General features: G+C 36.1%; 1 protein-coding gene across 2 annotated transcripts in view; it reads right to left on the bottom strand.

Moving 5' to 3' along the window:
- Window positions 1–2,498: 2,498 nt before the first annotated feature.
- The window catches only part of LOC131060971 (protein PSK SIMULATOR 1), a 141,019-nt gene continuing 117,769 nt past the window's right edge, over window positions 2,499–25,748 (bottom strand). For both annotated transcript variants that reach the window (XM_057994462.2, XM_057994461.2), the window contains exons 10-12: window positions 3,742–3,818; window positions 3,447–3,491; window positions 2,499–3,312 (exon numbers count right to left, since the gene is read on the bottom strand). In XM_057994462.2, the coding sequence (XP_057850445.2) occupies window positions 2,775–3,312; window positions 3,447–3,491; window positions 3,742–3,818 (660 nt within the window). In that variant the 3' untranslated portion in view covers window positions 2,499–2,774. The remainder of the gene's footprint in view (window positions 3,313–3,446; window positions 3,492–3,741; window positions 3,819–25,748) is intronic.

Here is a 25,748-nt window from a genome sequence, read left to right on the forward strand (position 1 = left end):
TTTTTTATAATTAGAAAATGAAACTAATATCCATATAATATTTGTTGGAAGTTTGAAGGAGCCCTCCAAATGAGTCTTTAAATCTATGCAATAAAGGCATGCCTGGTGAAGATTGAATCAACATTAGGAAGAATTAAACAAAAAAGTCTACAACATTAAAGATCTAATTTATAGATTGGTGTAGATAGAGTTGACTATATAATCAATTTGAAGTGTAGAAGTAAACGCCCAACACAAAAATATTATAATTTTTTTTTCATTTTTTAATAGTTAGGACAAGAATTATATTTGTAAAGTTATGAAAAAAAATTAGAATATTTAAAAAAAATTATCTCTAACACGAAGAAACTAAATTAATTTGCTAATTTGTAATCTCAAGGGAAAAATTGGTCAAAATTTTTTATCAATCCACTAGTCTAATAAATCATTCTAATGAATGTTTAGACTTATTTATTTATTTGTAAAATTATCTTAAATTGACGTCTTCTTTTATCAAGTCAAATTTTTCCATAAAAAAAATTCAATGAAATCCCATTGTGAGACAACCCAAAAGCATTTTACTACAACTCATGTAAAATTTAATTATTTTATTGTAGAATGCCATAACTTCAAGTCTTGAGAAAGGATACAAACCTTGTCAAATTGTCTATTTTTTGTGTCAAAGTAATATGAGAACAAAATAAAAATTTGCGTAAATTGAAAATAATTATTTTATTAAATTTATAGTAAAAAGTCATGGCCACTATTGATTCAAAACTTGTACTTTCATATTTCCAACTCTTGAAAGGTAATAACTACTCTTCGTAAAAGCCAAAGATCAAAACTCATCGAGTTTTAAGATTTATGAGAAAGTGTTTTAGACATCTTAAAAAGTAATGACACTAATGTAGATCAATAACATAATATTGGAAAAGGCCAATTAGAAAGCTAAATTGATTATCATATTCAATAGATCAAATGGGGCCCGACCTCATATCCATTATTTTACAACCATACCGATGCATAGGATAAATTACAAATTATGTATGAGGTGAAGAATCCAATTTCTACTCTAGTATAGTTAGATGCATTGTTTGAAGATAAAAAATGGGTGAAAAGTTAAATCCTCCTTGAGATAAGTTGTAGTGTTGCAAGTTTGCCTATAACATAGGTTGAATCAATGACAATTTGCTTGTGCGTGTTGTTTTGAGACCCTTGCCCTCAGTTTACAAGGTCATTGTGACATCCCTAGCCATCTTAAATTATAATCCTTGCTTCCATCATGTAAATATTCTTGCCTCCTATCGGTTCCCCAATCTGATGAAAAGCTCCCCCTCTCTGCTACTTCTCTATCTCACCTTTCATGAGATTCACTCTCTTAACATTGATGGCTGGTGCTTATTAGAGTTTGTGGGTTTTGGTAGTCTCACTACTCATGAGATCCCTCTTGTTCGCTAGTTGGTTGTGTTATGTTAAAGGGTTCAAGCCTTTATCTCAATTTACTTAATGGTCGATGTTGTACATGGAAACCTAACCTTGGTGGTCAAAGTTGATCATTTTACCTCCCTTTGGAATCAACAATATAGTCATCTAAACTTTGGCTATTTGTTTGCAATCAACACATATGGCACAAGAAGAGATCATCCCTCCCTAAAAAAATACTAATGATATTTGCTCTAGTCACTTAGCTAAGAAGTAGCATCAAGCCCCTATTGGATCTAGCAATCATTAAGATCCAATCATTAAGCATCCAAACCATTGGATTTACTGTATACATTTCTATGCAAGTTGATGACCTATATCGATGAGTTCAAATAGTTTTAAATTTTTGTTGATCATACAAGAAGAAAGTGGATGTATTACACTAAGACCAAGGATTAGTTAGACTAGGGATTAGGTTTTCACAAATTTCAAACATTTCAATGCTTAAACAAGTACATGACTTGTAGCAAAAGATTGCATTCAAAAGGAAAACATAAACTATAGCGAGATGTTTGAACCTACACCCAAGATAAAAATTATTAGAGTGATATTTGTTATGGTTGCATAATTTAACTAGAGGTCTACACAACTCAACCAAAGTGACTTGTTCCACCTGGGAAAAGGTAAAAAAGTATGCAAATTTATCAAATCTCACTATGATCTCAAATAGGCTCCTAGAATCCATTATATCAAAAGTATATTATCAACTGAAAAGCTAGCTTAAATTGATATTTCATCTTATATGAAATTGGCATTGAACATTGTACATTGCAATCATAAAGACGAAAACATCTCTCGTGCCTTGCTGGAAAGATTTTAGAAAAAAAAAAAATTAATACATTATTCCTACAGTAAGGAAATTCATGATTATCAACTGGGAAGCTTAAATTGATCAATCTTGGCTAGATGAAATTAGCATTTAACATTGTACATTCCAACCATATTAGACAAATACACCGCCACACCTTGCGAGAAAGGTTATAGAAATTAATATTTTAATGAATAACTTATACAACAAGGCCATTATGACTACCATCTGAAAAGCTTAAATTGATCGATCTTCTTTATATAAAATTGGCATTTAATATTGTACATTTCAACCATAACTCAAGCACTGCTCATAATTATGTACAAATATGATCAGAAATGGATGCTCCTGTTATTCATCATTACAACTTTAATACTGTACAACTATTTCTAAGAAGAGACATTAATCGTAATGCTCTTGTGATTAAAATACAAGATCAAACTTCTAAATAACTCAGGCTCCTAACACTCAATGGTGGAGATTGGAAAAATGTTTTAAGCACACGTTACAATAAATTGAGTGTATCAACTCTGTCAATTACATCTAAAGCTTTTATCCTATCAATGTCAAAATTAATTGCAGGAACTGCAGGAGTTTGATGCCTCCTTACTTCATTAGAGTCGCTCTTCCTATTTCTGGTTGGTGAATGGCTGTTGCTCTTGCTCAGTCTATTAACAGATTGGCCAAAGGATCGTGGCTTCAAAGTATCAAATTCTTGACTTTTGCTGATTCCTGGGGTCAACTTCCTTTTGTTGACATCTTTGAGCATGTTTTTATCTTCTTGAGACAGTTGAGGAGCTGTAAGATGTCCATTTGAAGTTGCACTTCGCTTATCAATGGTAGGCAAACCTAGAGTTACTTTAGTTTGTACTGGAGAGCGAATAGGTGACTTGCTTGGAGTGCTTCTAGCATGGTTCACGAGGTGATGAAGCAACACAATTAAATCAAGAATGTATGATTCTGTTGTCTCCTTTGAGGCATGATGAAGAGTCTGAATGAGTGTAAGTTCATTTTGACCTGGCAGCTTTTGATCAAAAGAAGACCTGCACACAAGTAGTTGCAAAAAGTTTCAGGCACTTGATCTGTCTGGAGCTTATCTTAAAATTGCAACTTGGCATTAAGATCTTCCAGCTGCAACTATGTTTATAGCCAAAAGAAACCTCAATGAATAACTGACCCGGTGCTAGCCCACTCCCCAACCCATCCAAATCCATGATGTGCTCTGAAGCCAGAATAAAACCACATGCACAAAAGCCATCAATAACCAAATGAAATCCAACAATGCAATGTTCAAAGCAACATAAGGAAAGCCTTTGTCATCTGCAATTATCAATCAGTCAAATTCATGTTCTTCATGAAACTTAAACATGGACATCCATCTCTTCTTTGGGAAGCAAGCCAAATCACCATTATGCTAGAATAAACAGAAGCTTCAAAATTTTATATCAAAGTTTTATGATGGAAATAATTACTTGGTGGTGTTTGTTGCAACCGGAACAAGCCACGCTAATATTTTCTCCATCTCTGCTTTAATCTCAGCAATGGTTGGCTGTAGACAGGATTCAAAAACTATACATTTAGATAGTTACAGCTTCAAGCTTGCATAAAGGATCAATACAAAGGTATTTAAAAAAAGTTAAAACAGATGTCCCATCAAGGAGAGCAAAGACTTGCAGCATAAAAATTAAATTTCGCACTAGACTGGCAAACAAATAAGAAACTAAAAAAATTATTAGTCGGAAACGTTAAATCAATAGAAATAGCATGCATTTGTTCAACACTAGTTGAATATCTGGTGAGTCATTGGTGGGATCATATTTCAAATGTAACCGGACAAATAACAAAAAAATAATGTTTAAAACTTTAGTCTATTGTCAGATCTCAACATGTCAATCAATAGTTCGAGGATCATACAAAGTGACAGTTTCCATGAAGAAACATGTTGCACAGCTTTTTCAGATGAAATCCCTTTTAAATTGTCAATGTTGATTAGTTCAGTGTACTCCACAGCTCTGATAAAAGACACTATCAATTCCTGTAAATGTTAATGAATCTGAATTACATTAAGGACAACCCTGAAACAATTTTCCTGTTATATGTGATGAGCACACGATTATAGGGAGAGAACCATGCAAAATATTGCTTATATAAACTTCCCTTACAAACTTTGTAGGCACCAACCCACGGGAGACACCAATCCCATCAATTCGTAAGCCCCAACCTACAGGAAACACCAATCCCCACAACCGAGCACCAATTTAGTAAGAGACACCAATCTCTTCGGTAAGAGGTACCATTCTCGTTCCGTATGAGGCACCAAACTCTTTTGGGAAGCACCAACTTCCAAATGAATAAGTATCTCCTTCTCAAACTACATCTGCTTCAATGGATGAAAAATTCTTATAATTTCTTCATAAAATCTTACCACACAACCTTTCTCTCACAAGTTTGATACAGTCTCTTTCATCTACTTTTCTCCTCAAATCTGCATATTCTCTCTCACAAATCTGCTCTTAGATGATGCGCAATGTGTCTTCCTCACAATATGTGAATGTATTACTATTATTCCTTTATAATTTTGCTTTAACTTTCTTCAATATGAATCTGATTTTTTTTTTTCCTGCTCTAGGTCTGCTCTAAATGGTCTGATTTTTCATTGTATTTCTGTTCTCAATGACTGCTCAAGATCTTATCATAACTATTGCCAATCTTCCTTCAATATAGATCTTCAATATTATCCCACACTACACAAGTCTGCTCTAAAATCTGCTATTATCCTCTACATAAGTCTGCTCCAAAATCTGCTCTTATCCTCTACATAACTCTGCTCAAATATTCTCTCATTCCACCACACAAAATCTGTTCTAGACTGCTGAAGATCTGCTTTTATTCATGTGAAATTACTTGGAAAACTTACTCTTGTAACTCCCATTCTATCTTTCTTATATACCTCCTCATATGTCATTTCAAAAAGGAGGTGACTATTCCCAAAAAGGGTCAGCTTCATAAATAAACAAATACATTTTTACTATATCTCCCTAATAATGAGTTGGTCCTATAAAAAATAATACATTTTAATTTAATCTTCCCAAGTGAGCACTAGAATAAAGGGTCGGCCTTCATAATACATTTGAAACAGCATTAATATTAGATATTTCTTGCAAAGGTGTTCGGCCAGCAATCAACACATATCATAAACTTAAACTTGTCTTGCATATATGTTAAGGTAAGGTCTTCTTTGACAACGGCAATATGAAACTATCCTTTGACATAAATGACAAGATCTAACAATCTCCCTTGACAATATGCTTGCCAACAATTGCTTTGACATCAATAACAATAATTCCAACAGTATGCATAAAGAATATACCATACATAACTGCTCCAGCATTTCAATTTCATATGCTATCCAGAAACAGAATCAATAATTTACAAAGTTTGAAGGTTTGGCCAAGCCCCATATTTCTGTATTTTAAAGATTTTGCTCTGTTTTCATAAATTTTTAGTGCCCCATTTCAGCCTTTTCCAGTAAATCCAAAAAAAGTACAAGAAAATTAACAAGGATGCAAACATTTTTGCAATGGGAACGTTGGTAGAGTATGCATCACTCGCATAAAATTTGAAAACAAATTAAAAACGTAGATTCGCTATATTAATTGCATCAAATTTTTTAAAAGATAAATCCAAGCTGCCAGTATCAAGATCTGGCTCTTCTGTTTTATGTTGTTGGCATTTATGTTCTCCCTTTCCAAGACAACACAAAACAAAAGAGCATGTCAGGTCAAACAATTAGAAGGGGTAACTCCCTTGTAGTAAAAATATAACAAAGGAACTTTGGAGTCTAAAAAATTGGATTTGTAGTGTGATTCAAAAAATTCTTTAAACAGACACCTGCCATTTTGGTTCTTCGGCAACAGCACAAGGCTTATCAACACTTCTACAAAAGATGTAATTTTCATGCCTTTATCTTAAAGCAAGCAAACAAACAGTTAATAAATGCTCTGTTTTTCTAGCTAAAAGTAAAGACAGGTTTGGTTGTATATGTATGGGTTTGCAAACAAAAAATAATCAAATTTGATGCAAAATGCAAGAAATGATGTTCACAAGCTATACTGACAATCATAAAGCATATTATTTGGTTGATGTTGAAACTAATAAATGGTGTTTATATTGTGCTGCTGTAGTTAATGAAAAAACAAATATCAGATTTGGAAGTTGTTGGAAATGACAATAAATTGATGAAAAAAACAGTTCTGATGCATGACACAATTGCCATGAAATTCCTAGACAAACAAGTTGCTGCAAATGCCTCAAATCAGCAAGGTGAAACTCATTTGGAGGGGAAGCCACAGAAAAAACCTCAAGTTACTGGCCCTGGGACTGATTTGGGTTTAGGGATTCGGTCAATAAAATTTGCGGGTTGGGCTTGCTTTGGGTTCACCCATACAAAAACAAATAAAAACCATGTATACGTATACATATACATATACATATGTGTTTACTGCTATATTTGATAATAAAATACAATAAATAACAATAAATAGGACAATGCATACCAGATACATGAGTAAAATATATCTTCATTTTCACATGAAATTACTACAGAGAAGAAGACCAGAGATGGTCAGCCAAGGATTCTAGTTCATCCGACTATACCATGCTACCTTCCTTGACAGTACACAACATATTTAAAGGACCCGATGGTTGCCAAGATGAACATAACCGACAACCAACCGATACATATAACTATTCAAGAGTGACCACAAACTTAATTTGGACAATTAATATATTGCTGGATAACCAATATTATCAAACATAACAATAGCCATTGTACACTGACTCCATCATCCCTCACAAAAGAAAAAGTTGTCTTTCAAATGACAAGTAAACATCAAGAAATATTCAGGAAGACTAATGACAAGAGTGTAGACAATGACTTGTATTGGGCAACTCCAACTTGTAGTGTAACTAGCAAATCAAATGGAGATAAAGAGGCAGCGCCTCTCATGGGGTCCCGGGGCAAAGAATCATTTTTTTGATTTTTGAACAACCAAAAACAATGCTCATGAAGGCAGAAAATAGAGATTTTGCAAACTTTGACCAACGTATGATGTCAAAATCTGGTCAAGTCGTACTCTCCACTTCAAAATTAATGGTCGCACTAGAAGTTGCTATCCTCCCACCCATTGTTGTCGTACTGAATAAATGAAAAGCCGTACAATGCAAAGGAATATTTTAAGGAGCTATCTTATGGTGAGCCTACAAAGTGAGTAATTGCTTGCCACCCACAGTGTTGTCCATATTGATTCTGGTTGAAGCAGTATAATGCCATATAAAAATATTTAACCAAGGAAGCCATACGTAGTGAGATCTTAGCCATATGTGGTGTGACAAGTTTTGACGTTGTATGTGGTTGCTTCCTAGTCGTACGTGGGAGATGCCGAGAGGAAGTCATACGGTTTGACAAGAATGTCCTATGTGGTTATGTTGTCGTACACTAGGTTTAACACTAATATGTCGTACAAAATGAATGGGACTTATGTGTCGTATAGGTTGAGGACTTGAATGTCATACTTGGTGAAGGGGCTCCTAATGCTATACCAAAACCTTGCAAAGTAATATTGAACCCACCCATGCCAACTACTTACCAAGCCGTACAAGGAAAAATTGAAAGGTCCATACACTAAAGTGTAAATGACGTATGTGGCAAAGGAACCACCATACGAGAGTAGCAGCCAAGTGTTGTACGACATTACTTCGTACAAGAGGAGAAGGGAGTTGCTGTATGGTGAGGGCCTGGGAATGCTATATAGTATGACCTCAGAATGCAGTTAACAAAATCTGAAAGTGTTTCCCTGAGATTGTTGGATGGGCTCCAAATGTCATAGTACGAAATGAAGACTTGGATGCCATACTATAAAACTCCTTAGAGGTCATGCATTGAGTATCAAGTGTCATACCAATGTTCGGTGTCGTACTAGTTTAATACCTCCATTTTTTTATATTTTCTCATTAGCCAACTCTATATTTTGCCTTCTAATTTTTTAAATTTTCTTCGATTCCCTTTTCTTTTTCCTTCCATTCTCCATCTCCATACTATCAAATGTATTCTCCATAGCTTTACACACTTTCATTAGTTTCTCTTCCCTCTCTCCATCTTTGGATTCTAATTTGAAGGATGCTTGTTCTTCGCTCACCCCCTGATTCCTTAGGTCGATGACGTACTTCCTACCGTCACTCTCGATTGAGTGTGTTACGCTTCCAACTATGATTTTTCTTAGCCATGATCAACCATCCCCTCTCGAGGAGTGCGTCATACACCTTCTACAATGGGATGACTATGAAGTCCAAAATAAATTGTTCTCCCAATCACTACTTTTTATGCCATCAATGTTCCCAATGGCTTGATGTCGTGTTGCTCAGCACCTACAAAGTGGAAGTTCGGCAACTAGAGTGTTGGTCTTCTAAGGCATTTCCAAGTATCTTCTTGTAGTATGTTTACACTTGAGCCTCCATCGACAATGGTGTTTGTCAATTTCCTTCCCATGATTTCCATTTCAACGATGGTTGGCTTCCTCGCGATGCTCACCGTCAGCAACATTGGATCATTGGCCTCATTCCTTTCACGTGGTGGTTTCCCTGTCAATTCCTCTTGTGGCTTACATTGTTTCTAGCTGATTATGTCATCACTCAATGTGTTGGTAATTCCCACTCTCAGTTGTGGCATGGTTTGAATGTTTGTCACCTTGATGGGTATGGTTGTCTATAGCACCTGCCCAACTATGTTCTTCTTTGACTCCGATCGCAATGTAGTTGTGTTTGAGGTTATTTGTTCCTTCGTCAACACTTGTTATACTACTACTCTAGCTTCTCAAAGTCGTTCCTTCTCTGTACAAGGATCTGAGTACATCGTCTTCTTCGTCTGTGCTCTCATGATTGCCAGAACTGCCTCATCTTTTTCTTCGGTGTCCAGCATATTAATACCCTTTTGCTTTGGGCAGTTGGTGTCTTGATGGTCACTTGATCCACATCATTTGAACAATAATTGTACGTTGTCTTTCTTATTCTGGCAATCTCTCACACAAAGTGTCCCCATTTGCTACATTGTCGGCATTGTATGATAGAACGTCCTCTAGAGTCGTATTGTATTAGATTTTGCCCTCGTTGATTTGAATAAATGCCTAGTGATACATTTTGTGGTTTCAATGGAGTAGACTCTCCTTACATGAAGAGTACTTGCATACTTGTAGTCTTCAAATTATATTAACACTCCTTTATTGAAAGACCCATCACCTAGCAAATCTCAGAGAACATCTTTCTAGGACAATTACATTACGTGTGCCATCGTAGTTCATTAGTTTCATTACTAATTCCTTTCTCTTCTGTAAATGATATTCAAATTTATGTTCAAGTCTGAAGTTATATAATCTTATTAATCTTTTACTGATATTTTTCTGTTATTTCTTATGTTACAAGTTGCTGAAGATAACATTAATATTTTCTATACTCCTACAGCTTTTCATTGACATGTACATATAGGCAATACCCACCGATCAAGGCATGCCTTGACCGGTCATGTCTTTTGACATGCCCAATCAAGACATGTATTGATCGGTGCATATGTACCACTTCACTTAAGCGATGTACCAATAACTATCGGTCACGTCACATTTAATATATTAAACTGATTGCTATCGGGGCACGTTAGTTAGTATGTTTGACCGATTAGTAATTGGGTCACGTCAGGAATATAATTATCCGATGAGTAAGATAATCATCGATCAGTATAAATTGAGATTAAGATGATAATTGTTATAGTTATCATATGATAGCATCAATCGATGGTATCATATGATATCTATGATAGTTATCATAATTCTGGTCTGATCTTATTACAATTATAGTATGATCGATTATGCATATAAGATGATTATAACAAGTTTGTTGCCGGGAATAATCATTATGTCATGTTTTCGTATTATGATATGTTGTCGTCGGTAATTATGAGTTACGGCAGTCATTTAGTTAGTCGTCCCGAAGGGTAGTTGGACGCGATGGTTGGTTGCACCCCTTCGGGTATTATATATTGCGTACCTTTCCTTCGAAGTGGGATATAATAGTTGTATCAGATGTAATGTGATAGCACTTGATGTACATGGACTATTGAATTAATACAGAAACTGGCTCTTTAATATATTTCCATTATGTTTTGTGTATTTACTTTCTGCGTTTAATCATTTACCCGTATGTGGCAAACAAAGTTCATTTATTTAATCATGAGGTCTACATTTAGATTTTAGTTATATCGATAAGGTATATGATTGAATGAGAGATAAATGAAGTCTCTCATTCAATCATTTATCTTACTGAAGCTACTAAGTTTCAACACTCCCTCTTAGCTAGGGAAGATAACTAGAGACCTATGAAAAATAAGCATCATATTTCTTATAATAACATGTATTACACGACTTCATAATACAAGGGATCATATCACATATGCTCATGACATGATGCATCACGTAATGAGTGACACAGGAATATATCACATCATCTCGTGATATAGATATCACATAACACGTGATATCAATATCGCATAACACGCGATACCTTGGATAGAGAATACTTGAGAATGTTAAATTCCCTTATATCCAGGTTATGGTATGTGCACTGACAGTACATCACATAATGTCTACCATAACATATCATGGCACATCCATGAGTCAGAGTGATATCAAGTCAGCATGATATCAACATTACAAGATTGTCACCTCATAATGTTTAATACAAGTGTTCATAGTCTAAAAGATCGTCACCTTTTAGAAATATACACAGGGGGTGGAGCCCATAAAGTCATAACACGACAAAAGAAGTTTACACATTAAACATCTCATATATTAGTACAGATTACAAAAACTGATTATAACTTAATCATACCAAGACCTTTTTTGAAGTGTTCAACTTTCACTCTGGCTAGAGGTTTGGTCAGTATGTCTGTTGTCTGGTCTCCTGTACTAATATATTGCAACTGAATCACATTCCTATCCACCATATCTCTCACATAGTGATAAGGGATCTCAATGTGTTTGAGATCTATCATGAAATACAGGGTTCACGAAGAGTTTTATACAACTCTGATTGTCACAATGAATTATAGTAGGCTTCATTGGTTCTCCGAATAATCCCACAAGTAGCTTTCGTAGCCATACAGCTTCTCGTGCAGCCATGGAAGCTGCAATATATTCGACCTCTGTAGAGCTCTGAGCTACTGAAGATTGTTTCCTGCTAATCCAAGATATCATGGCTGAACCCAAGCTGAAGCAGCACCCTGAGGTGCTTTTCCTGTCAGTCACACTTCCAGCCCAATCTGAATTAGTGAACCCGTGAAGATTCAAGTCAATATTCTCATACTTGAGTCCATAGTTGAGAGTACCTTGAAGGTATCTCATTATATGTTTTACTGCCATAAGATGAATCTCCTTAGGTTCACACATGAATTGACTTAAGGCATTTACTGGATAATAGATATCAAGTCTAGTATTGACCAGGTACATTAATGATCCAATCATCTGTCTGTAGAGCGTACAATCTACCAATGGGGAATCTATTGATGCCTCCTTCAATTTGTGAAGATTAGTTTCCATGGGAGAAGTCATGGGTCTGCAGTTCATCATACCAAATCTCTTCAATATGTCTAAGGTGTATTTTCCTTGATTAAGTATAATGTTGTTAGAGTTTTGACAAACCTCTAATCCAAGGAAGTAATGTAGAAGGCCTAAATCCTTCATATCAAACTCCTTTTCAAGGTCTTTCTTACATTGATCAATAAGGTGATTTTCTCTTGTAATCAAAAGATCATCAACATATAAGATTAATATAAGCATGTCACTTTTGACTTTCTTGAAGTAAAGATATGGATCTGCATCATTCTTTAAGAATCCCAATCCCAGCAGATAGCTATCAATTCTTTGATACCAGGCCCTGGGAGCCTGTTTTAGACCATATAGAGCTTTCTTTAATTTGCACACATGTGTCTCTGTAGTGTGGATCTCAAACCCTTCTGGTTGTTCTAAGTAGACTTCCTCCTCAATTTCACCATTCAAGAAAGCAGTTTTCACATCCACTTGATGGACTTTCCAACCTTTGGCTGCTGCAATGGCCAGTATTGTTCTAACAGAGGTGTATCTAGCAACTGGAGCAAATGTCTCATCATAGTCTATTCCTTCTTTCTGAGAGAACCCCCGGGCAACAAATTTGGCTTTATGTTTCTCTATGCTACCATCTACAACATGTTTGATTTTGAATAGCCACTTGGATGAGACAACGGATTTCCCTTTTGGCCTAGGAACAATTTCCCATACATCATTGTTGAGGATGGATTTATATTCTTCTGACATGGCATCTCTCCAAACTTGATGTTTAAGAACTTTTGGTACACTATAAGGTTCTGATTTAGAGAGATCATTCATTAGGGCTACATAGCTAGTGAATCTCCGAGGCCTCTTACTTTCTCTAAAGGTCCCTGAAGGAGCTGCAAAGTCCCTTGCATCTTCCATTGTTTTGTGAACCCACAGAGGTCTTTTCTTAGCGATTTCTTGGGGAGGAATTTGTTCTTCATTTTCTTCTGAGCACTCCCTCTGAATCTCAAGAGTGGAATCCTCTTCTATATCTGAAGATGGAACATAGATTTCTGACTCAATAGAGTATTTGGCTCTTTTGAAGGCTATGTCTTCTTCAAATATTACATCTCTACTAAGTTCAATATTGCTATGTCCAGGCACAAATATTTTGTAGGCTTTAGAGGTTTCACTGTATCCAACAAATATTCCTTTTCTTCCAGAGGGTTCCAGTTTTGTTCTTTTCTCTTTAGGTATATGAAAGTAGACAGAGCATCCAAATATCCTAAAGTGAGTGATATCAGGTTTTATACCTATGAAGACTTCTTCAGGAGTTTTATCTTCAATGTGGGAGTGAGGGCATCTATTTTGTATGTATACAGCAATGTTGGAGGCTTTTGCCCAAAGATGAGTTTCTAAGTTTTGATCAAGAAGCATGGCTTTGGCTGCCCTACAATGGTTCTATTTTTTCTCTCAACAACCCCATTTTGTTGGGGGTTGTAAGGGACAGTGAACTCCCTCTTAATCCCAGCATCTTTACAAAATTCTCTAAAAATGTCTGAGGTGTATTCCCTCCCATTATCAGTCCTTAAGGTTTTTATTCTCCTTCCGGAAGAATTTTCAGAGAGGGATTTGAATTCCTTAAATCTCTTGAGAATCTCTTCAGATTCTTTACGTTTAAGAAAATAGATCCAAGTCTTTCTGAAGAAGTCATCAATGAATATTACATAGTAAAGGCACCCCCCTAATGATGGTACAGACATTGGCCCACATAGGTCAAAGTGAACTAGCTCTAAAACATTGCTTGTTTTCCTAGAACTATTCTGAAAGGAACTCTTAGTATTTTTGCCTAGGGCACACCCCTTACATGTACCAGAATGGTATTGTTTTAACTTAGGCAAACCAATTACTAATTTTTCCATTGAACGTAAAGCACGAAAGCTTAAATGACCTAATCTTCTATGCCAAATTTCATTTGAATCTGTAATCCCATGAATTAGGGCTAGGTTAGATTCAATACATACCTCGTATAAATAGCCTTTTCTATGTCCTAGGGTTGTAGCCTTCTTGATGGAAGAGTTTTGTGGCCATATTAGGACTTTACCATTCACGAATGTTATTTTGTACCCATCATCTTCAAGTGCACATATGGAGATTAAGTTCCTCTTGATGCCAAGAACGAATAGGACTCCAGTGAGTTGAAGAGACATGCCTGTCTTCAGCTTAATGGTGCAGGTATCGACGCCTTTCACTGGATGTGCAGAGTCATCACCAATGGTTACTTCCTCATCGGTTTCTTCTACCATGGAATCCAATAATTCTCTATACAAAGTGATGTGTCTTGAAGACCCACTGTCAATGATCCAAGTCTTAGTTTTATCAGATGATTATATTCCTAACGTGACCCAACTACTAATCGGTCAAACATACTAACTAACGTGCCCCAATAGCAATCGGTTTAATATATTAAATGTGACGTGACCGATAGTTATCGGTACATTGCTTAAGTGAAGTGGTGCATATGCACCGATCAATACATGTCTTGATCGGGCATGTCAAAAGACATGACTGGTCAAGGCATGCACTACTTCACTTAAGCGATGTACCGATAACTATCGGTCACGTCACATTTAATATATTAAACCGATTGCTATTGGGGCACGTTAGTTAGTATGTTTGACCGATTAGTAATCGGGTCACGTTAGGAATATAATCATCCAATAAATAAGATAATCATCGATCGGTATAAATTGAGATTAAGATGATAACTGTTATAGTTATCATATGATAGCATCAATCGATGCTCTCATATGATATCTATGATAGTTATCATAATTCTGATCTGATCTTATTACAATTATAGTATGATCGATTATGCATATAAGATGATTATAACAAGTTCATTTATTTAATCATGAGGTCTACATTTAGATTTTAGTTATATCGATAAGGTATATGATTGAATGAGAGATAAATGAAGTCTCTCATTCAATCATTTATCTTACCGAAGCTACTAAGTTTCAACATCTTCCTTCAATTCTTTCATTATTCTCATCATATCTAGTCCTAGGGCTTGAACCGTTTTGGATTCTTCATCACTACTACCCTCAGTGCTCTTTTCGTTGTCAGTCTTCCTTTTTTCCCGAGAGGATGTTTTGGATTTGCTCTCGTTGTCCATTGCTCAATTTTCACTCGATTATACACATCGGCATATGATGACGGACGTAACACTTTCACTTTCTTTCTCAATGAAGGGATCAATTTCTCAATGAACCACCTCTTCTTCAACCCGTTGATTGGTTGGTTCACCGTTCTCCATCTTACTCAGCAACTCCTTGGGCCTACGATTGTATGCATGTATGTTCTTATGTTTCCCTTGTTTGGTGTTGTAAATTTCGACGACGATCTCATTGTCATCCCGTAGCAACTTAAACTCAGCCTCCAACGCACTCTTCAACACGTCCCAAGAGACTGTGGATGAAGCATCAACATTTGTAAACCAATCAATGGCTACACCTTGTACTGTTGTTGGAAACACTCTTAGCCAATAAACCTTGTCCTCCTAACCGCTAGCTATCCAAATGGTATTGCACGTCTTGCAATGCCTCATAGAATCCTCTAACCCATTCCCCATGAACTTTGACAATTTCTACCAAGCCACATTCGAAATTACTGAGAGAGTCACCATCTTTCTTGCCTGCTTGCTCCCTTGTGTGTCAAACCTAGGTGGATTGTTTCAACTGCTACGTTATGGTGCTTTCCTTGCACTCTCAACCACGTGCGGGTCCTCTACAAGTCCACCTCCAGCATCCCCAACACTCTGAGTACTTCCAAGCTTTGACTCGTTCCTGTGCTCCCTTCGTCCATGGGTTTGTGGTTTAGATCCTCCAATTCTTGTTTCCCCTAAGATGGATAGATGACGAAATATGTCTATGGGTTCACAATTTCCCCCTTCGTACTCCTCGTCCGACATTGATTGTATGGGCTGAAAGTCTAATCGTCCGACTGGATCTTCCTCAAATGTTTCTCATCATCTTCTTTGTTCTGTTTGTTCTACGATCCTTAGAGATCGCTTGGTCTTGACCACCCTGTGGCCTCTTCTTGCCTTTATTGGGATCTAAGGGCATGAATCACTCAAATCTGATATGATTTCATTTAAGGCAACGATGCCAAATGATTACTGCTATACTTGATGAATTGAATATAGGAAATAATAATAAAGATGACAATGCATCCCAAATACATGAGTAAAATATATCTTTATTTGCACATGAAATTATTACACAACATATTTGAAGGTACACAACATATTTGAAGGACCCAGTAGTTGCCAAGCGGAACACGACCGTCAACCAACCAACACATATAACTACTCAAGAGTGACCACAAACTTAATTTGGAATACATTGTCGGATAACCAATATTATCAAACGTAACAATCGGCAGTGTACGTTGAATAAAATATGTATATATAGTATAATATAAAATTATAAATATCTATATACATACATACATATATATGTATATACCAAGGTTACCAGGAGACGGGGGTACTTGGAGACCCCAGTTCTTTTAAGGAATAATATTTAATAATTTCCAAAACATATCATGACAGAAAACTTTGAAAACAGGAACAGTGGTAAAGTTTAACATTAACTTTAAAATTGAACAAAAACTGAAATTAGAATTGCTTATATTGCTGATACCATAGTGTTGTGACCATTTCACACATCGCCCCATTGCAAATGGGGACCCCTACTTTTTTTGCTTTCTTGGGTTTGTTTTCTAGGTCTTTTAGGGTTTTGTCTGTTAGCCTTTAACTTTCGAGTGTCACCAAGGGGATCACCTAGATAGCAGGTTCTGCTTGAGTGAGGTCAAGTTGATGAGCGATGAAGTCTGGAATGTCCTGATCCTGAAATTTGGCTAAGTCCGGAATGTCCTGATCCTGAAATTTGACTAAGTCTGGAAAACTGAAGAATCCTCCAAAAACTAGATTTTGCAATATATCTCCTGGAGGTCTGAAACCACTCTCAAACATCCTAAAAATATATATGGAATATAACTTAAAGTATAAGAAAATTCTTTCTTATACTTAAATGTTATATTCCATAAAATTGTCCTAATAGAGAGTTCAAAAAAGTCAAATTTCGCTCCTGACCCTTCCAGAGGATCCAAAGTGAATCTCGCCCCTGACCCTTCCAAAGGGTCCAGGGCGAAAATCAACCTAGGACTCATTTCTTACCTTATTTGACCAAATTTTGGCTTGCAAGGCATTTTGAAGGGAAAATTGGAAATGTTTGAAAACCTTGAAAAAATGATGGATTCTAGCTTGGAAGAGAAATTTCGCTCCTGACCCTTCCAGAGGGTCCAGAGTGAAATTCATCATAAACTTCATTTGCCACCTTGTTTGAGCTTGAAAACTTGTTCCTAACTTGGAAAACCATCTAATTTTGCCTTGTGAAATGGTTTGAAACTTGAACATTGAGCAGTTTAGCCTGGGATGAAGATTTCGCTCCTGACCCCTCCAGAGGGTCCAGAGCGAAAATCTTATTTGAGCTTATTTGTCACTAATTTTGGCTAAATTTTTATGTGCAGGGTCTCCTGGAAGGAAGATTGGATGTCACTTGATGCATTTGGAGGTTTGAAAGCATGAAAAATGGCGAATTTTGGGCAACAAAGGTAAATTCGCTCCTGACCCTTGCTGAAGGCCCAGGGCGAAATTTTGGAATTTCCCTTATTTTGTAGTGAAAAAGATCAAGTTTTGAACATGAGTGAAATAAGGACATCTCCGTCTACCCACCTGAGAAAGTGTCAACTTGAAAACATGAAGGATTTTGTTGAAAACTTAAAATTCGCTCCTGACCCTTGCTGAGGGTCCAGGGCGAAAATTTTATGGGGGATGTTTTTGCTTAGTTTTGGAATGTCAGAGGTTTCAAGGTGAAAAATGAAACATTTTGAGTCTAGATTGCAAAATTCGCTCCTGACCCTTGCTGAGGGTCCAGGGCAAAAAGGCTTAGGAGGCTTTCTTGCTTGGTTTGGTTGAAATGAAGTGTCAAAAGCATGATGAAAGATGAGAACCTACCTTGCAAAGGAGTTTCAAGTTGGAAAAATGAAGATTTTTAGTCAAAATTGCAAAAATCGCTCCTGACCCTTGCTGAGGGCCCAGGGCGAAATTTCCAAGTTCTTCCCTTTTTTTTGCAAAATTAAGACAAGATCTTATGATTTGGATGGAATGGAGGCATGATGTTCTTTGCCTTAGAAGTGATTTCAAGTTAAAAGCATGAAGAAATATGCCTAGAACCCAAAATTCGCTCCTGACCCTTGCTGAGGGCTCAGGGCGAAAATTTGAAAAACTCTTATTTCACCTTGCAGAAACAAAGCAAATTTGGATGAGATGAATGAAAGGGATCATTGCCTAACCTTGTGAGGTAGATTGGGTTTAAAATGATGGAGGAGTAAGCACAAATTTGAGAAATCGCTCCTGACCCTTGCTGAGGGTCCAGGGCGAAAAAACCCTAAATGCACTTTCCCTCCAAAATTCAAGTGAAATCAAACCCAAACTCCAGTAAAAGATGCCATTTACAATGCCTAGGTTAAATTTTGGATTTATAAAAATGGGGTATTCAAGGCCTAAATTGAAAAATCGCTCCTGACCCTTGCTAAGGGTCCAGGGCGAAGTTATTGGCATTCTTCATTGATACCTTAGTCAAGCGTTGATATTCCTCAAATTCCCCAAAATTGCTAACTTCGGAGCCTTTGGAAAGATTAAATCAAATTCGCATTAAATTAACGGCATTTTAATTTAATAAATTAATTTTTGACCTTGAAATAATCAAAAGGGACATCTTGGAGGCATCTAAAATTAATTTTTTGAATTAAAATTTGTTAATGAGCGCTCAAGGCATTGTTTTGCCTTTATTTGGCAAGTCGGCCCACCTTTTTTGAAAGGTTTTATTTATTTTTTACCTCTTTATTAGCAAGTCGGCCTTGGGGATACAAGGGGTGAGCGCTCTATATAATGGGGAAGTATTGCTTTAAGTTTCAAATCATTCATTCATCCTTCTAAGTGCGAAATTGAGGAGCAAATTGGAGAGGCGAATTTCTTGCTTGATTGGAGGATAATTTCCAGATTTTGGAAGGTATTTTAAGGCGAATTTCCAGATTTTGAAGAAGCTAGTGGAAGGTGGAGCTCTTTTGAAGACTAATGGAGGCGTAATTCATCCAAGGGAAGACTATAATCTAAACCTTGTCTAGCAAAATCCAGTCTTCTTTCATCATTTTCGAAGGTCTTAGAGTTAAGTACTCAAGAGAAGGAATGGAAATCATTTTGATATTCTTCGTCAAGGCTTGTTTTAATTTCATAGCAATTTTTGAAAAAAAGTCTAAGACTTGAGAGTTTGATTTTGTTGATTAATTAATTAGGAAATGAAGAATTCTAGATTTATCATGAAATTTCCTAATCAATATCTTGAATCTTCCCTTTGGAGAGTCTTAATTTCTACACTTTAAGATATAATGCTTAAAGACTAATTTTGGAATTTTTGTGTAGGCATCAAATGGAGACCCCGGAGTTGGAAGATCAACCACTTTACGGTCTCCTCCAAGAAAATCAAGCAAGGATAAGGGCGACCTCCTCCAGTCTAGCATCGACAAGGACGGCCTTCTTCTGTCAAGCGTCGTCAGGAATAACCTCTTCCAATCCAGCATTCCAAGGCGAGGTACATCATCATCCTGCACATCAAAGACAAAAGAAGTCAGAACATGGGTTCGTCGAAGAAGCAGATAGTTTCAGAAGAGTTAATTAAAGCTAGCTTCTCAGCAACATCAAGTTGAATATCTACCAAGTTACAAGTGTCAGACGAGGTGGCATCCCAGTCATCACTTCTCCAGTCGGTTTGGTCCACCTCAGCGTGTCCAGATTCAATGTACCTAACTCATGGGAGATGGCACAAACTTCGATGTACCTACCCCGATTATCCATTGGTCGAATTTTCCAGAGAAGACATGTGTCCAATTAATACAATTATTTCATTGGTCAGAATTGAGTTTGTTGTAACGAACCCTAATTAGGGTTTTCGTTGTAGAATCTTGGCCATTGATCTCAATTTGATCTTAGCCATTGAATTGTATTAAGGGCACTATATAAGCCCCGACTCTTCATTTGTAAAGGCTAATAGAGAATAGAGAATAGAGAGTAGTTAGAAGAGGAATAGTTAGCTAATAGTGGATAGTCAATTGATAGAATAGCAATTAGAGTAGAATAGAAAGAGAAGGCAAAGATTGTTGCCAAGATGTTGTTGTAAAAGACTTGTAAAACTTCATTGAAGAAATGGTGAAATTTATGGGTTCGATTCAACAATTTGCATGGTCTCTATACTTCTCATATTTGATTTCATCTTATTAGATGAGTGGAAGAAATGTGTTTGATTGATGGTGAAATTCGTATATCCATACTACTAGTAGTTTGTTGATTGCAGACTTGCCTTGTGTAGTCAACTGGAATCATTCAGCTTAAGCTTAACTTCAATTGTCGCTTCTTCATTGATATGCATCAGCCTGATGGTGTCTATGCTTGTAGTGATGATCTGAACATCATAAAGCTTTCCTTCGAAGATCGCACTAACCTTGTGGAGATGGTCCTGGGATGTCAAAACAAGACTTAGTTAGAATTTCATCAAAGATCATTCATTGCTCTTACATTCCTTAGTATCAGAATTAGATCCTTTCCTCGCCTTCGTCCTTTTTTCCTTTTTTTCAAAATCTAAGCCAGTAAAATCCTATGTTCCAGCAATATTCAAAGCAAAATCAGACGTTTAGGTCGTCAAGTGTAAGTCCCCTTGTGATTCCAGCAAATCACATCATACCACTAGTGCTTATCCACACGTAGAGATCCTGCAACGAAGAACCTTGAAGTCATCCTGATTGATCCTTTTCGCGATATCTTCAGCATTCAGAGGCTTTATTCAAGAGAGGATAAGGTACCATTTGGGTATTTTATTCTGTGTTTGACTGTGTACAAAATACACATCAACACATAGCTAGTCAAAATTGTTTAGTGAAAGTAAGGTAATATAGTAATATAAATGTTGAGCTCACTCTATATTGTCGGCTAAATAGTAAAAGGCAATTTCTCTTTAAACTATTACAATGATAAGAAATCAGTCCTCTCAAAAAGTCTACACTGTCAATAGATCCGATCACTATAACTTTGCATGGATTTTTTTCTTCCTGTGAAACAATTTCCTTATTAGTCATTTCCCTACGACTTTGCTTTGTTGCAAGCTTATCTTATTTGTTTGCTTTATGTTTTTTTGCCTTTTTACTGCATTTTGGCCTAATTTTTCCAAGAGAAGACGTCAATTATTGGTCGGGAGACTTTGGAAAGCCACTTTCTAGCATATTTATTAAAACAGATCTTATTGCTTCACTTACCTTCAACAATTCTAATTTAAAAAATGCTTTGAATATGCTTCATGACATTGTGGTTGGTGATGAACATATCTCTTTGGCCTCGTCTTACACTTGTTTGATCCAATCAATTTCAAAGCCAATATTTTGTAGCATATGGTTAACGGAGTGGACAACACAATGAGTCAAAAAGATGTGTGAATAATACTCCTCAACCAATAAATCAGCTGCTCTACAATTTTAGGACTCGAATAATATTTTGAGGCAGCACTTTCTCAATGGCTTTGAAGAGAATTTTAGCAATAAATGCACCATCCTTCACCTCCCCTTCACAATATGTTGCTCTCAAAACATCTGTACTACAATAACATTGATCAATGGCCAATTTCTTGTATCCTTCCATCCATTGGAAATGATAGACACCCTTATTATTTCCCATGAATTCCTTATGGGCTTCAATGACTCTTCCATGAACTTCACCTCTTTTTCCAATCAAGTGCTATACACTTTCTCAAAACCCGGGACCTTATACCCTTTTAGAGCTTCATTAATTGCATGAACATTGAAAGACAATCCATTTGCATAGAGACATCTCACTATGTGTTGATCAGCAATCTCTTCATACCTGTTTTGAAATGTCAATTCCAATAGTCCCTTTGATCTCTTATGTGTAAAGGCTGTGGGTTATTCTTCACGTGTAGCCAAAAATGGGTGGCTTTCTACAAGTTGAACATTAGAAGGTGGAGGGAAGAATTATCCTCAAGATCCTTTCTATGACAAATGATGATTTGATTTGTGGCCTACTTTTGATCTACTTTTTCCTACTCATTAGTATATGCTTTTGATTTGCATTTTTTGGAATGGGTACATTTTTTTTCTAGGCAAATCTTGATGCCTAGTCTAAGGATGTAGTATAAATGGGCTTTCACTCAACTGTATGAGCTTGAATAGTTGACATCACACCCATTGCAAAGCCCAACATAACTCCCAACATCTAGAAGCTGGTATACCATATCAAAATGTTTCTGAAGGGAAATGTATGGGTCTATCCTGAAGTAAGTCGGCCCATGGAGCTAGAACTGTTTGCCATTGTAATCCCTATGACGACAAATTCAATAACAACACATTTGAAGAATTGAAGCAAATGATAATATAAAAATATATATACAACTTAATTCATTTAAAAACATTAAGCATGTGTTATAGATTCATAAAAGAATGAAAATAAAACAAGACATCATGTGTAAAAAAAGAAATGTAGATAATAAAAATTCAAAAACATGAAAAAAACCCACCTCTTTTGCTAAAATATTCCTCTACAATCTCCTTGGCAACAAATGGGCTCTTGCAAATGCATAGAAATAGCAAACCAACCACTTTGGAACCTTCATTGATCAATCTTCAACTCTATTTGTGTAGTAGCAAGCAAGAACAAAAGTTCAGCAAGGATGAATAATATTTTTGTTTTGCATTCACAATAAGGGAAATGACTTTGTTTGTCTTCAAAATGTCTTGGAATCCATACTTTAGGGTTTGGGGGTATTTTTGGGCATGTGGTCAAAGTCAAACACCAAATTAAGTAACAATAGGTCAATATTCTAACAGCTTTGCCTTGGTAGGACCAACTAGGAATGAAATTGTCCAAATTCAGTTTGGGTTTGCCCAAGTTCATCCCACATAGACCTACAAGGATTGGACAAAACTTTGGACAGCCCCCAATGGGGACTGAACCCAGACCCATATTTGAACCGGATTAGACTCAAACCGGTAAGCTCTAGGAGCTGAACCGGTGACATAGGGAAGAAACAAAATGGTGGTACAATACTATTGGCGATGTGTAGGTAGATAAGATTCTTGATATGGTGGTGAAAGGAAGACCATAAAAGATGTTAAACATATGAGATGGTGAATTACACTTTGCTAGCTAACCTTCAATGCTCATTCAAGCTTGAGGTAAATGAAGATGCCATATGCGAATTGGATAAGGAAATGGCTAAGCAAGACAAATATGAAAATTTGATGAACCAAACATGCATCTTAGAAGAGCAACGTATTGTGGTAGCAAATAGGTATATAGGGTCAAGTATAAAGCAAATGAATATAAAGCAAGGCTGGTCACAAATGGATTTGCATAGAAGGAACTGACTATGAGGAGACATTTAACTCTACTACCAAAATGGGAACAATCCAGTTGATTCTAGCCATCATAGCATAGTTTGGCTGTATACTATATCAATGGCTGCAATATTTCCAACCCAAGATCAAATTGCAAACAATCAAACCAAGTTTCTTGGCCCAAATAAATTTGAAAATTTTGAGATAAATTTGGTGTATTTTCTAGAATGACAATTAAGGGAAGATGTTAGTGGTTAATATATAAAGTTATACTAGTCATCCAATAATAGGCTTAATAATGAAGTTACCCTACTATTAGGGCTAGGGTTTGTGTCACCCTACCATTAGGATTTAAGGTTGTCCTATAAACTTACCATTGCTCTTCAATGATAGATACATGAAGTATTTCTCTCCTTCGTCTATTCTTATTGTACTCTTTGTACATATCAATTTTTATAATAGGCTGATAACTTATCTGGGCAAATGTAGTTATACTTTTTGAAGAAATATAATTCCTTAAGATTTTGTGTCAAATTCAAGGCATTGGCTGAAAATCAATAAAGTAGCTGGATTAAAACACAAAAGTCTGATAATGGAGGCAGGTTCACTTCCAAGAACTTCGAGGCGAATTATGAGGAGGAAGGCATTCACTAACAATTGACAAACCCATAGAACCCTCACTAGAATGGAGTAGTTGAAAGGCCCAACAAAACTATCACCTAAATATAAGTTTGTAAAAAGCCTTGTAGGATGTACACCTAAAGAATCTTGCTTGGGGATAAAACTAAATGTAAGATATTTCTTCATGTTTTGGTTCAGCTGTATATGTTTTATTACGTAATTAAAAAAGAAGTAAACTAGAATCTAACAGCTATAGATATGTTTTTGTTGGCTATGGTGAACATTCTAAGGCATATAGAGTTGTCAAATGTCCTACTAATAAAGTCACTATTAGAACAGATGTTGATCCAAGAGAAACAAACTATTTCTTTTGTTATAAATTCTTCACAAGTGGCTAGTCATATGCTGGAAAGTAGCACAAGGATGCATTCCCAGCCCTAAAACCAATCTCCCAATCCTCTATAGTGTTACCAAGATGGTGAAATAGCAGGAGACATCCCTAGCTTGTCCCAAAAAATTTCAAAATCTCAATGGTCCTCAAAGTGGAATGATACATCAAGGAATGTTTGCAAGACATTTGGTCATCCTAAGGAAAGCCAAGGATGTCTAAGACATCCCTCAACCGTCTTGAGATGTCCAAGCACCTGCATGAAAAAACCAATTTCACCTATTTTTTAAAGATACTTTGGATTTGGTCAAAGCTATAAAATTAAAATTGAAACAATACAGCTTAAGCTGTAAGGCATTGATTGATGGGTCAAGAATGTGGAAATATAGTGGCAAATATTGAAACCTTTGGCTACTGATATTATTCAATGGTACTTACTAATAGTCGTTGCTACAGAAAAATACTAGAAAGTTGCCACTGCAAAGATGTTGATTTTTATATAGGTATTATTATTCCTTTGCCAAAGAAGAAATTAATTAACCTTTAGAAAAGGATTCAATTTTGCTAAGAAATTAATCCATTACAACCACCCTTTAGGTATTGTTCTTTTGAAATCAAATAAATTAAATCATCTCTAGATATAGGTATGAAGATTTAGATTTGATCATTGAATCCTTTCAAACCAGTGTTGAAGTAATCCCAACTAAAATTATAACTTTCATAATAACATGGTGTTCCTCAATGCATGCATGTGAAATATATATTTTATAGATTGTAGAAGTCTCTCTCTCTCTCTCTCTATCTCTCTCTATCTCTCTCTCTGAAATATCCCTGACCAATTTGTACAGACTTTGTTCCAGAACTTTCACCAATAACGTATTCAGACTTGAACAAATTTCTAAATCACAAAACTAAATTCAATATAGTTCAATAATCACATTGCTCAATCACCGTTATACAACCAACAATTACATACAGAGAAATTCACAAAACTGGGAATCATTGTCGTCAAATTTATTATTATAGAGTTTCAGAATTAGAGCTTATCTGACACTCAATTTGCATTCCTTCCAATTCCTTTACTAGCACCAGTTGAATCTTTCTCAACCAATAACTATAAGCAAAGCATGTTTCCTTTCTCTTGCACCGGGATAATCTACTGAGCCAGCAAGAATAGCAGCAACGTTTTTCTTCCAATCCCTAACTTTGCAGTCCCGTATATATAACTAGCACTGTCCAAGCTTTCCTTACAAAGATCAAATCACACCAGACTTCCCGTATTACAAGACAGCTATACATGAGGGTGCGTGCACAAAGTTTCAATAATATCCAT

The sequence above is a fragment of the Cryptomeria japonica genome, chromosome 9, assembly GCF_030272615.1.
Source record: "Cryptomeria japonica chromosome 9, Sugi_1.0, whole genome shotgun sequence".
In the NCBI taxonomy this organism is placed as follows: domain Eukaryota; kingdom Viridiplantae; phylum Streptophyta; class Pinopsida; order Cupressales; family Cupressaceae; genus Cryptomeria; species Cryptomeria japonica.